The sequence below is a fragment of the Miniopterus schreibersii genome, assembly GCF_964146895.1.
Source record: "Miniopterus schreibersii genome assembly, chromosome: 17".
NCBI classification, from domain to species: domain Eukaryota; kingdom Metazoa; phylum Chordata; class Mammalia; order Chiroptera; family Miniopteridae; genus Miniopterus; species Miniopterus schreibersii.
This window is the reverse complement of record NC_138117.1, coordinates 38,502,232-38,516,982: the sequence shown is the minus strand read 5'-3', so window position 1 is coordinate 38,516,982 and position 14,751 is coordinate 38,502,232. Positions and strand designations below refer to the sequence as shown.

Genomic DNA, 14,751 nt, shown 5'->3' with positions numbered 1-14,751 from the left:
GAGAAGGCAGAGTTAAAAATATATCAATTAATTAGCTTCCTAGTCCCACATCTGACCAAAAGGGCAATTTCAATTACGTGGATATCATAGCTCCGGGATCATTCCAGTTGGGAACCTTGAAAAAAATCAAATGCTACCATTTCATACCTGCTCCAGCATTGGAGCCGTTTCACTGTGGTCTTCCTTTTTTTCAGCACCATCCACCCCAACAGCTTTGGATGCCAACAAACCTTGAGAAAAATTGTACAGAAATTGCTTATTAGAAAAAAATGTTGATTTTCACCCTAATTAACTTCACAAAAATTTTAGCAGTTGAAAGCCCCCACTCTTTTTAATATATAGGAAGTAAATAGTCTCAAAAATTTACTTGTCAAAAATACAAACATCCTTAATACTGACTCAAGGAAATGAATCAGAATTTGAAAGCTGTTTACATAATTAAATATTACTCCTAAACATAGCTTTAAAACACTACACACATACACATTTATTCTGTAAAATTTTAAATTATATGGCTTAACATCCAAAAACCTAGTATTACTTAGATTGTTCATACTCTTAATTATGGGCTTTGTCTATACAACTGAAATAAAATATAAAATTAATATTAAGATATAAGAAAACCCTTCCAAACATCTAGAATAAAATAAGATTTTGTTATTGTTGTTGTATTACCTAAAAAAAATACTCCCAATTTTTAAGTTCACTTGGATCCTGTAACCTAAGCTTTAGGGGGTTTATCTCTATACCCAGCTGTAGCTTATCATCTTACAAAAATGCTGAAAACACTGATGGATCCATTTTGTGTTAATGTGAAAAAAGTATGGGTCCTTTTAATGATATCTGAACTTATTTAATATTATAGCCTCATTCTACAAATGATGAAATAATTTGGGAATTCCAGTTTTCTCCAATGTATACCACTTATTCTCAATTTTAGAAGTCAGAATATTTTATCTGAAGTAAATATAATTAACTTTACAAGACATTAAAACTCTGCTTAATTTATAAATTAAAGGCATTTACTTGACAAGTACCTTCAATGAAGCCAAATTTATAAAGCTTGTATAACAAGTATTTGTTTTTGCTTATGGCCACCAGATAGACAAAAGGTTACCAAAAATCATTTTTGTGTCAAAGTTGGCCACACAAACCCTCTGCTTCAAAGGATGTTTAAAAATCAAAAATATGCCCTGGCCTGTGTGGCTCAGTGGTTGGAGCATCAGCCCGAGCACGTCAAGGGCACCTACCTGGGTTGCGGGTTCACTCCCCGCCCCAGGGCAGGGCTTGTGCGGGAGACAACCAGTCAGTGTCTCTCTCACACTGATGTTTCTCTTTCTCTCTCTCCTCCCCACTTCCGCTCTCTGAAAAGCAATGGAAAAAATATCCTCATGTGAGGATTAACAACAAAAAATCAAAAACATAATAGTAAACTTATTATAGCAATTTTACCATTGATATTACTGAAGCTGTCTATAGCATACTGAGTAGGAAGAAAAAGGGGCCCCCAAATGTCACGTAACTTCAAGCTAGCCACAAGGCAATCTCCTGACTTTTTCAGGTAACTCTCTCAAACTTACGTAATCTAAAGAGGCATTCCAATATTAAAGTTGTATTCTTAATGTAACACTGTAGCCAAACGTTAAACTAGGCAAAAAGCACTTTTCCTTTATTGGAAAGTTGAACATCTAGCACTCAGAATTGTAATTTAAAATAGAAAAGGTGAAATGTAAAAAAATGCTGTGGCTACATCAATGATTGGTGGTAAAACTGGTATTTGATCCAGTGTGAGATAACAATCCATACAGAGTTTGTTCAAGTCTCAAACAATATCAAGTGTAGATTTAAATGACGGAAAAAGCAATATATAAATAATTTTACAAAAATAGCCTATAAACCATAAATTCAATCCTAATTATATTAATTTAACTTCTGAACATATTTTAGGTGACTGGAAAAGATGTAGCATGATGTAGTTCTTTAACCTTTAAAATTGCATTCACTGGGCTTTTCTTCTCTAGCCAGTATCTTTGAGAGTCAATACTACTCAAAAGAAAAGTAATTAGAGAATCAAGTTCTTTCGCAGGGAACCGAGTAGAGATTCTACTTCTAAGGGCTAGTCAAACAGGACAGAAATTTGCTACTAAATCTATTAAATATATCTTACATTTTGTTTCCTTTCATATAGGTGGTGGAGATCCTTTTTTAAATCTCACCAATAGATGGACTAGATCACAAACTACAAAATTAAAAATAAGGGACTACATGTTTAAAAAAACAAAATAATGCAGCCACACTCTATGAATTGAAGTTAGGATATTATAGACCCAACTATTAAAAGCAATTCCCACATAATGGTTTGTGAAGGAAAAATAAAGCTTTGCAATGTACTTACAAAAAGCGATGGGGTATTTAATAAAGACTACCTAAAATTAGATTAGAAAATACAATACCTGGAACTCAAAAGCCTCACAAATATGATCAATAAAAAGCTTTTCATATTTACATGCACGCCATCTTAAAAAAGAATTAAAAATATAAACAATAACGGGGACAAAAAATAAGTGTGTCCTTGAGGAGAGGACTTGGACTACTGCTGCCTGAAGGAGCAGTCCAAAATCTGCTATCTTGACCTGCTAATGTTCTGGGGAGAAATGCAATATCCTCAGAAAATGAGAATGAAGTTGAAGGAAATAGATACAAATGAAATTAATTTTAGTTCTTTGCAAATAAATATGTATTATCAACATATTACTAACAGGTCCTCCTCCAGAAGAACGTATCTATGGATTATCTTAGCAGAATGCATTTTTAAGAAATTATTTAAATATCAAGTAGAAGCAGAATATCACATACTCCTGAGTCCTATCCACAAAGTTACAATTTCTCAACAGTCTATACTTCAGCTATAAAGGATGTGATTGGGCTCTCGCTGCCACTAGGAATGAGCAGCAGAGACCAGAGCACCCTGGAATAGCAAAGGGAAGGAAAGAGAGCAAAGTGCTTAACTCTTGGCCCATTTTTCATCCAAAGATTCCAAAATGCAATATTCTTTCTGGGATTAAGAATAAAATATTCTTGATATTATTATCAATAACATATTACTGGCCAATTCAAACTTCTGGGGATTTGAAAATTATTTTTAAGATTCCTTAAGTTGCACAAACAAATCTAAACTGGCTGAACCTCTAGGAGCACCTAGAACTATTAGAAACAGACCCCACACCAACTGCTGACGTTTTTTCTACTCTACTGACAATCTGTATTTTAAAATCTATTCAAATTTGCTTACAGTTTGCTTGAAACTTTGTCCCAAAGTATGGACTCCTGATTCTCTCTGCAAAACTGTCTATTCTAAATCAGTATGCATAAAGTCTATAACTATCCATATGGTACATTACATAATGAAAAAGACGACGCTGGAAGAATATACATATATATACACACACACATATAGACATATATATATATATATATATACCATGCAGCTATAATTTCAATGTCTACTTATTTGGAAACATGAAAAGGCCATCCTATGCCATTCCCTATGTAGAAATCAAGTTTAGCTCTCTGTAGGGTAGTGCACATGCAGAACAAGAGTGCATAAATACATGAATTAAATTTATCCAGGTGTTGGTCCACTCAATTCCAGCTTGAACTATTTAAAATACAGGGTGCGGGGAAATCATCAGAACAGGCTGAGATCTGCCACAGTCACAGCCCTATTTCTCTCAGTAGCAAAGGAACAAAAGGACAAGTGTATGTGAGCTTGAGAAATTTACAATACACCGTAATTCCACAACAAAACGGCTCTTTTTGTATTAGTTCTCATCTGTTTTTATGGTCTACAAACAAAATTTACTGTACAGAGGCAAGCTCGAGTTTTACTCATCAAAGACAATCATATAATGTCTATTTCTGTTTGCATGATATAGTTGTAACATGAAATCAGAAATAAATGCAGAGAGATGAACTATTAAAAGGATTATCATACATTTAAATCTTCTGAGTAAATAAAAGGGAAAAATTATAACAGTTTCACATTCTAAAATCTTCTGTTTTTCTACCACCAAACTATCACGTATTCGTTCATCTGAGATCCCCAAGGGGAAGTGAAGGCAAAGTCCCTCCACAGAGGGCACAGGGTGTCACACCACCACCAGCATTAGGATTCCTGTGAGGCACAGGGTAAAATGGTTCCTCCCCGCTCCCACTGTCTTTTCAAGGTCATGCAGAGGTAATGCATCATTGTGGAATGAGCCGTTCCTTATTTTTGTTTTTACTTCTTTAAAGGTTGAGCTTGAACTTCTCAGCAAGGCACATGCGTGAGCACGCTGACTGAGAATGGAATCAGGCCACTTGGACGGTAGGAAAGCCCAGTGCTAGTGCGCAGGCAGGCACGTCGGGTCGGCGTCACTTCACCCTCCTTGCCCTGGGCTCCTCCAACAGAGCTGCTTCAATCTTGTGTCCCTGGAGTTGGAAGCACTATTCCACTTCTGCCGCAGTGCACAGCCCCATGATCCATTAGTCTAAGGCAAAACTGAAGGCTCAAGGTGCCATCATAACAATCACCTGGATAACATTCTGGTTTTCTCCAAAGCTAATTGTTTCTAAATAAAAGGTGGAATGAATGAGTCGATTTTTAAATATTTCCTGTCCTGGGGCGAAATAAATCCTTTATCAGAAAAAGTCACAAAAATAATATCAACAAATGGGAAGACTAAGGAAGTCTCATCTGTTGGAATCAATTGTAATCACTTATGTGAACACTGTCATAAACAGTGGTTCTAAAGACCTTCTGCTCCAGTCACCCTTCAGAAGGTGTCCACTCTTCAGGAAACGAACAAAGTGTTTAGTTTACATTTATTCTTGAATCTGACAATGAAATCAACCTTCAATTTATTTAAAAGAATACCAGCAAAGGTTTATATAGCTTTATTAAGCCAAAAGTACTAAAACCACCCTGTCCTTAAAATACGAACGTATGACTGAATAATTAAAGTATTTTAACTGTTATTTTAACATATACTCACAAAAATGATGTATGTTCACAATTTCTTTTGAAGACGAGAATCATTAGGCTGAAAAGGCCTAGGGAGTGATGGGGCCTAGCATGACTGGCCCCAAGTCCAATTTAAATCCCTTCCTCTATGGACACTCCCAGGATGGGGTTTTCAATAATTTGCATTGCCCTAGCACTTTACTTCCTAAATTGCAACAAAGCAGAAGAAGAAAGACCAGGTTCTAGAGATCAACCAGAAGATAAAAAGAGCAATTTTTAAAACTTACAGAAGCGGTTTACATTGGGAATTAACAGCTTCAGTGTTCATCTATCCAACCACATACGGTACCATCCTTAATGAGACTGACCAAGAGTAAGAATGTATAATATTTAGAACCTCAGACATTATGTCACCACAAGTTGACAAAAGCAGACAATTCAATTCTTATAGAAACTATTCCTACAACCAAAGTGATTTGAATACTAGGTAACTTTATAACTTTTGATCCTATCAATCCTCACAACATCCCTGTGAGGTAGGTAGAAGACGAGTGATATTTTTCATGTTGCACAACACAAAAAGCTGACGGTTTTAAGAGATGTTGACCTTGAAGAACCATAGAGAAACTGTCTTTCTAACTAACCAGTTACATTGCCCCAAAAGATATGTGACTTTATTAAAAACAAATTCCTCTAAAATCAAACCCTCCATTCCCCCCCAAAAGAATCATTGCAGTTTACCAGTGATCTTGTTAAGCCGAGCTCGCTTTGCCTGAAATGAGCTGCCTTGATTATGTTTCCTCTTGTTTGACAATGTGCTCTCTGGCTGTGGAAAGACCATCTTTGGAACGTTCTCTACATGAAGTCCTACTTTTAATAGAACACATATATGAGAGTCTATATAGAATCCAAAGTTAAAACACATGATTTTTAAAAAATAGCAAAGTAGTAAAATGCTCTGCGCTTAATTTTTTTAATCTAGTGCTTGATACAGAACTTAAAAAACACACAGATCTCACCAGACTGCTACGTTAGAAATAGAAACTACTAAGCAGCTATTCTTGGGGAAAGAAAAGCAGGGAGAGTGACTTGCTGCTTTCTCCATATTATATATTAGATATTGAAAAACATGAAGCAGCATTTAAAATATTTTTTAAAAACTCAAAACAAGCAAACAAACCCCAAAACCTACCACCAATAAGTTACAAATCAAATTCTCAACTCATTTCTATTCAAGAACATTGAGGGCATCCGTTATCAAGTACCCATAAGAGACCATTAATCTTCAGATCTGTAAAATGCTACAAGTTAACCACCATATCATGCTAGAGAAAAGCCTGATAATTTAACTACATGTTCAAATGACAGGTAGCCAAGGGGTCTGACTTCTTCACTATGTGAGTAAGGAATGAGCATAAGAACATATTTTGTACCAAAGGTATCACTAGATGTGGGCAGATCTTCCTTCTTCTCAACTTCTGGTGTGGCTACAGAAGCTGCAGTTTCTTCCTTTTTTGAAGGTACTTTGAACCATTTCCTCTCATCTTTCTCTTTATCTTTATTGCTGTTAGCGCTGGTTCGAGGTTTGTTCCCTGTTTTATTCTTGGCTGCAGCTGCAGCAGCTGCTTTCACTAAAGCTATCCAATCCTCCAAAGGAAAAACACAAAACATGTGAAACATTAAAAATTAATCAAAATTTAATTACACTAATGAGTAAAAACATGTATCACATTTTCAAAGCTACTTTCACATACACACAAACTTAAAAATCAAGTTAACAATACATAGAAGGTAGATCATCAACATGGTGGATTACTGAATTTAATAATCCAATGGGTTAGTTGGATTTATAACCTTATATCAAATAGAAAAATATTCAATAACAAATAAATGTTCCTTTGTTATATTTTCTCAGGAATAAAATCTAAAATAACAAGAAACCTGTGACAAATATGGAATACTATATGACGTTCTGCCTTAGTACTTTAGGGTTTAAATGCAAAATTGCAATTCTTTTCTATAATACAATAGACCATAACAGAAATAAGAGAAAAACGCTTATACTGCAATTCTGCAAAGATTAAAAAAAATGTACTCCATTGAGAAAATAACTATTCCTTGTCAGGAAACTATACCACTCGAAGAGTGGTCAATTTCATAGAAATCAAGGTGGGATTTTATTAATTTTTAAAGCTTTTAAAGTTCAGATACCAATTTATTATAACAGCCTTATATTACTAATAAAATTTTTTTAAAAAAAGAGCTACTTGACTTGGCAAAAGTAAAGTAGACATTGTCAGACTCCAGATCATTTCTCTTCCTCTACAAGTCCCTGGGGCCTGTGTTAGCTGCTATTCTTCTGGGATGCAATTATTTATTTTTCCTATATTATATTTTTTGCTGCTAAATAATTTTTACTTTTATTTTTAACTAAAATGCTTATAATAAAAAACATGGAAAGATGTAAAGAAGTGGCACTAACATTTAAATTTTCACAAAGTGGGTTTTTTTTTAACTACTATTTGTAATAACTCCAGAGAGTTAACCCTTCCTGAGGGTCACTAAGCTGTCGAAAAAACCACCAATTCAGATTCAACCAAAATGGATAATCCATTAAATTCTTAGTCTAAGCAACTAAAATCAATTTCACAGCATCAAATGCATTTAATTCTTGGGTTACCTTAACAAACATGGGTTATTAAGCAATACAAGTTGATGGCTGCTCAGTCTTGAAAATACATGGTGAGGACAACAGGCCATTTAAAACAAGCAAGCAAAATCTATGTCCCTCACTCTCCCTCCTGACTGAAACGAAAACAGAATGTGACTGTACCTAACACATTCATTCACCAATTTTTTATTGGTGCTAAGGACTCATTAGACACAGTTGATAAAAGCTGCTGCCTGAAAGCCCCAGGAACACATTGGCCCTGGAGTGACCACACCCTTGCTCCTACCTGGAAAACATCCAACATGCATTTAGCTTTCCCAGTACTTAAACTATGTCCCCAATATATATCTTATTAGAAAGTGAATTATGACAAGGTTGTGATATAAAGGTTTACATTTCTAGCTTGTAAAACAAAACAAAACAAGCCCAGATGTACCAATATTGCCCAATCCATTTTACTGAGAGCCACTTCCTTTTTGGTCCTATCCATAAGAAATTGACAGGCAAATAAAATTAACTATAAGATAATGTGACAGTAGAGATAGTATAGGAATAAACGAAACACCATGAGAGAACAAAAAAGAATATTAATTTTGACTAAAGAGGAAGGCTCTGGAAGACTGCAGGGGAAAATGATGGATGAGCTAAACCCTGCAGTGGAACTGGCCAGGGAAAGGGGAGAGAAAAAGGAAATGGGCACTCCAAGCAGCAGGAAAACCACTAAACACAGCAGGCTGCAGAGTGCACACGATGGGAACGAGGAGTCTAAGGGTCAATCTGAGTAGCTACAGTGTGATAGCTACATTGAGCCTTGAGAGTGATGTTTAAGTAGTGAAGAAAGCAAGCACCACCAATGAAAAAGACTGAAAGGCAGCGATCAATCCAGCAGAAAGAAAAACGAGTAAGTGCAACCAGACAAGCAAAGTGCTAATCCAGCAGAGATCATGTCTGCACGCTTATTAAGAGCAGAACATTTAATTCTGGGCTCTACACTATGGGGAAATTTTTAAGCTAGAGAAATGCTGAAAAATGACAGGGGTAATTGTACCCCTCAGGGGTAATTGGAGATGGAAAACCATCCCCAGTGGTTTTCCATCTCCAATTAAAGAGAAAACTACAAGAAACTAAGATACAAGTTGTATCTTTTAAAACTGAAAGCAGATATGAAAAGGTCTTGATCCTCTGACTTTTTAATCATGGGATCACTAAGGTTGTATGACTAAAAGAATTCTCCCATTATTCTGCTCTTCTATTTTTAAATAGGAAAGGTTCACTATCAAAAATAGCTGGTGGGATCCTTCCAGGAATCAGAGCTAACAATATGCTTCCAAGTTCCCTATAGAAACCATAAGGGAGTGGTGCCCTAGAAAGAGCACTGTCTGAAATCAGATCTGAAGGTTCAGAGTCACTCTAAGTTTTGAAATCCTCCACTGTGAAACAGAAATATCAGCCATACCTATGTCAAAGAATTTGCTATAAAAATGCTGTAAAACAATGTATGCAAGGTATGTTTTAAAAATAGTAAAAGGACCTTATGAGCCAATCTTTAACACTAATGAGTTACAATGTAAATATTTATCAGCACAAACTCGAGAAGAAAAAATAATATGACAGAAAAACCTATAGAAAGCTTAGAGAAGGGCATTTCCATAGTGCATTTATTTGGTAGTTTAGTAAAAGAAATTTTACTGTGTATCTTACTAAGGAATTCTCAAAGTACTCAAGATGTAGAAGAGAGTATGCAAAGTTGGACTCTCTCACCACTGCCCAAGCAACATCTGATTTAGCATATTCCTCAGATGAAAACAAGTCAAAGCTTGTTGGGAAAATGAGATAATTTTATTAAAAACAATTCTACAAATATTTTAATGTGCTTGTAATTTTAAATTATGAAGAAAAATGTAGAACTAAAGAAAATATACTGCTACCAATGTTTTCTTTCAGTAGTTTCATTTTGGCATTGATTTTAATATTAACTTGAATCATGATGTGACTAAAACACTTATTAAAACTAAATATCCAATACAGTCAATAAATTTTTACAACTTGTAATTTTACCACACACCAAATTGGCTCAATGTTTCAATTAAAAATAATAGTTTTAAAGAGCATGCACAAGGGGAGGGAGGGATATTTTAATTAAACTAAGTTCACAATGTTTTACTCAATGTTTCTATGCAGTAACCAAGAAATCACACCACTGAATGAGTAAAAGAACATTTTATTTATACACACAAAGCAATTTACTGATCAAAAGCATTTCCATTTTAAATTGCATTTCATATTAATTTGAGGGGAAAAATTCTCCTAGCGGATCATTTCGAAAGTAAATTATTGAGAACCAGGTGATCTAAAACAACCACACTTCTCAGAAGATATCAGAATCCATTTTTTAACATGCTGGCCTGTGTTTCCAGATGACTACACTACACCCCTGGATCGAGCTGACCAGGTGATGTCAACACATTTCAGGGCATTTTTCACTGCATGGTATGAACAAATATGTAGCATATTTCCACATTAGACATTTTTACAGCGTACTTTTAATTTCTTAAAATTAATTGTAGGTCCAGGTGCTGAAAATCCCAAATAACAGCAGAACACAAAAGAAAATATTTTAAATTTCTACTGGCACCTTTTCTTTCCAGTATTTCAGGAAACATAGTCAACCAATGGAATGATGGTTTTAACTTCCTCTCAGACTCTCCTTCTGAGGCTTACCGTTCATTCTTGCTCTGGGCAGTGCCAAACCATGTAACACACTGTTTACATCACATAACTGAGGGAGCCCTACCTGGAACAGCCTAGAGTGTCAGGTAAGCGCCTTTTAAGAAGATTAATGACTATGATTCATAGAAGGAAAGAGGAGGATAAGAAACTCAATAAAATTTTATATTAAAAATTAACTTTCTAAATGATACTCTATACCAGGAAAAACAAAATGAAGTTAAAAAAAGGCACTTACCTCACTTCCCATAGACTGGTTACACGATCCAGCTGGGTCGATAGGACAACACCAGCTTAGTGGATGCTGGGATTTCACCTGGAACAGAAACTAGTGACCTATAACTTTAGCAGGTCTAAAGCCAAAGGAGCAAAAATCAAGTGTATAATTTACATTCTACGCTTCTTTTTCTTGCTGCTATTTGGGGCTATCAGCACATAATCCTACAATTAGTTCACTTTAAAAATATATGTGTATATTTTGATCAGTACCATTCAAGAAGATATCCCTTTGGGTAGCTGGGAACGCTGAACACTCTTACCTGCCCTTTAGCATCCTCGGGCATGGCTTTAATGTGCATTCTTTTTAAACAACGAATTACTCCATCATAAAACTGAACTGTGAATGTTCCTGAAATAGGAGCAAGTCAGAATCATTAGAAAACATAATCCAATCTTACAGCAACACACCACATCTAACTAGTAATGCCCTGATAGAAGCAAGTATCTGTGATTGCAATTACTGCAAACATACACCCTGTTCAGAACTCTATCAAGTTTATTAAGTTTATTTTCTCTCTCCCTCTAAAAACAACTCTGATTTCCCTTTGAAAAGTACAAAAATTGAGTCCTGATAAGTTAATTACATGCAATTCTCATTTTTACTGAAGGATTTTAAAATTAATTTTGTAATAATTTAAATATATATTTTTAAAAAACATGTCAGATATATCATAATACACTTGGAAAAAATAAAATCATTATTTACAAAAATGTATAATATTTCTATAAAAACTTGTTCTCTTACAAAGTCTCTTTCCAATTAACAGACAGAAAGATATGGTATAGAAAAAAAACATTTTCTCAGGAAAGGATAATTTCTTTGGCAACAATGAACTAGTAAGTAAGAATTACAGATTTACAGGCTTTTAAGCTGGAAAATACTTTACAGATCATGGAGATAAAAGTTCTCCAGTACGGAGAGGCTAAATGCTCATCCAATGACAGCTATGCAGCAGCACAGCCATAACTAACACCTGATCCCCAGGCCTCTCCCACTAACTCATCCTGCTTTAGGGGACTCCAGATTCTGCTTGCATGTCTATTACAGAGCATATTGACTTATTGTAACAGACTACATGCTTGAAGTCAATAAAAGTCAGTACTATTAGAAAACATAAACTGTGTAAATTTTATACTTATGGAAATTCCAGTATCTTTCTATAATTTCCTGTACAAATGAGTTGAATACCACTTTAAGTAAAGACACCTGACCTTTACAAAAGAAATATAAACAATAAATGTGATAATTGGTATTACTGGCTTTGAAGTTGGCACAAGGCGAATGATATATATGTGCAAAGATTTTCTTTTTAATAATCTGAATTTTGTATCTTTCTATAATTAGCATAATATACTATATTACAGATATAAAGATCTAAACCCAAGTTATGAAAAGAACTGATCAGTTGACTAGCAAGAAGATAAAGGCACAGGGAAAATTTTGAGCATGCCACAACACACGTACACCTTACTAAATTACCCTCACTCCTGCAACCAACTGTCTTCCGTCTTCAACATGGCATTCCAGAGGAGAGCAGGCTCCCCTGTGCATCCCTCCTTCCTTGTGTTAGTCGCACTGTTTGATGCCTCCCTCCCTTCCTAATTCCAGCCCATTCTTCAAGGATCAGCTCCTCAAATCAAACCCTAATATGAAAATGTCCTTGACTACTGCAGACTACAAATGTGCCTCTCCTCTTCAAGACATATTACAACTACTTAAAAAGTTCACATTTGTTTAGTTCTGTTAAGCTTTTGCAGTGAATAGAGGGCTCCTTGAGGGCTTCCTTTGTTTTTTTCCCCCTTTTCCCATTTTTTGGGGGTGGAGGGGCAGGCTCATCCACTATGTGGGGCTACAGAAATCACAAAATAAGTACCCCTAAGGGAGATTTTTCTATTTTTTTAAGATTTTTCTACATTTTAATTACAAAAGTGGTATTTAAAATATCAATAAATACAGAAATATAAAAGGACAAAGTTCAAGTTTCCATCTTCTCATTCTATTCCTTAGGGTTAGTAATGACTATCAATAATTTGGTGTATACCCTTATAGACCTTTTTCAAAGCATGTATGTACATATGAATATATAGGTTTTTGGGTTTTTGTTTCATTTTTATGTTGTTTTACAATTCATTTTTTAAAATGTCAAAACCATAGTTCATTTAGTATTTTCTGTTGTAGATATTCTGCTCCTAAATTTGCCATTCTGACTTTCTTCAATGAAGATAAGTTAAGTTTGAATTGTGCAGCCCATTCCTTGCTCCCTGTAATAGCTCTGGGAGAAGGGAAGCATGAACCCTGAGTAGCTCCTACTGTCTGGCTGGTCAGAGATAGCATCCTTCCCTTTCTTTTTCTCTTTCTTAATTTAAATTTTTTATTGTTGACACTATTGCAGATATCCCCAATTTTCCCCGCTTTGCCCACCTCCACCCAGCCCCCTTCCCTGGCCCTCACCACACTATTGTCTATGTCCCTAGGCTATGCATATAAGTTCTTACCTAATACCTTCACTTTCCTTTATCCAGTCTCTCCCATCCCCCTGCCCTCTGACATCTGTCAGTCTGTTCCATGCTTCCATGCCTCTGGTTCTATTTTGTTCATCAGTTTATTTTGTTCATTAGATTCCACATATTAGTGAGATCATATGGTATTTGTCTTTCTCTGCCTGCCTTATTTCACTTAGCATAATCATCTCCAGGTCCATCCATGCTGTCCCAAACAGTAAGAGGTCCTTCTTTTTTACAACCACACAGTATTCCATTGTGTAAATGTCCCACAGCTTTTTTATCCACTTATCTACTGATGGGCAGTTAGGCTGTTTCCAGATCTTGGGAATTGTAAATTGTGCTGATATGAACATAGAGGTGCATATGTTCTTTCTGATTGGTGTTTTGGGATTCCTAGGATATACACCCAGAAATGGGATCACTGGGTGAAATGGCAGCAATGATTTCATCCCTCTTCCACAAATATAAGCTTCATTTTCTACATCACACACACCCACGGACAATGGGGCAGGATAAAGAATGCGGCGGTTCTGTTTCTGAGTGTGCTGCAGGTGTGTATATGTATGCACTTGGCTATGCAGACTCCCGAGAAGCTTTAAGCATGGAAGGACAGTCCCACAACTCACTGCACTTAAAGAACCTGCTCTTAATTAAAACAGCATTGTTTAATTTTGCTGTGTTTTGGGTGGGTACTATTATCCAACAGAACTGATTCATTACTCTTTCCTTTCCTTCCACAAACTGTTCCTGACTGCCTACTTTGTGCTAGGCTCTGATTTGGCCCTTGGAGAGCCCACGTGCATAAGAAACAGGAGCATAAGCTCCATAACAGAGCTCTCCAGAAGCCTAAATGCAGTGAGGTAAAGGCCCCACTAGAAAAGGAGAAAACTGAGATGTCCCTCAATTCTTCCTGTAGTAAGGTGACTAGTGTAATAAAATCATGGCCATAATTGTTATTTTAATTCATTAAAACAATAAACTAGAATAGGACCTTTGTAAAGTTATAATCCTACTCCCTAGCTAGATGGCTGTGACTTACTCTTTCATACCTAACATTAATATATCTCTTTTTAAAGGTCCTCCTCTTCTATCTTCTTACCCCCTATTTTTTCTAATTTGTTGTCAGTTTAAAGCCTCAGCTTAAATCCCTTCCATGATTCCCATCACCTCCAAATAAAACTCGAGTTCTTCAGCAAGACTACAAGGCACTTACTCCCATCCTTGCTTCTCTCCCCATCCTCCTCTGCGGCCCTGCTCCCTGCAGAGGAGCCCTTCCCTCCAGTCACACCGGAGGCTGCCGTTCCCAGCAAGTGGTATGCCTCTCTTCATTTCTTTTGCATACACCATCTCTTCTACCAGAAAGGCCTTTTCCTTCTTTCTGTATCTAGCTTATTTGTTTGCCTTTCAAATTCAGTTTAAAGAAAATGTCCCCATACTTAGATTAAATGCCCTTCTTGCAAAGAAGCTGTCATTTGATGTGTTTCTTTAGTAAAAAGAATAAATGAGTGGCCAAGTTTAAGAAATAACTGTAAGAGAAAAAGTAATGTATTACCAACTTGAAAGATAT

The 14,751-nt window shown here is 35.8% G+C and overlaps 1 protein-coding gene across 24 annotated transcripts in view; it reads right to left on the bottom strand.

Moving 5' to 3' along the window:
• Nucleotides 1–14,751, bottom strand: part of PHF20L1 (PHD finger protein 20 like 1) — a 65,564-nt gene that overhangs the window by 31,265 nt on the left and 19,548 nt on the right. For 5 of the 24 annotated variants that reach the window (XM_081117275.1, XM_081117271.1, XM_081117283.1 and 2 more), the window contains 4 exons: nucleotides 10,940–11,028; nucleotides 6,436–6,649; nucleotides 5,744–5,872; nucleotides 148–230 (listed from right to left, as the gene is read on the bottom strand). In XM_081117275.1, coding sequence (XP_080973401.1) covers nucleotides 148–230; nucleotides 5,744–5,872; nucleotides 6,436–6,649; nucleotides 10,940–11,028 — 515 coding nt within the window. Of the gene's footprint in view, nucleotides 1–61; nucleotides 231–5,743; nucleotides 5,873–6,435; nucleotides 6,650–10,638; nucleotides 10,729–10,939; nucleotides 11,029–14,751 lie in introns of those variants that run through there. The other 19 variants (XM_081117267.1, XM_081117284.1, XM_081117268.1 and 16 more) reach the window with 8 other exon arrangements.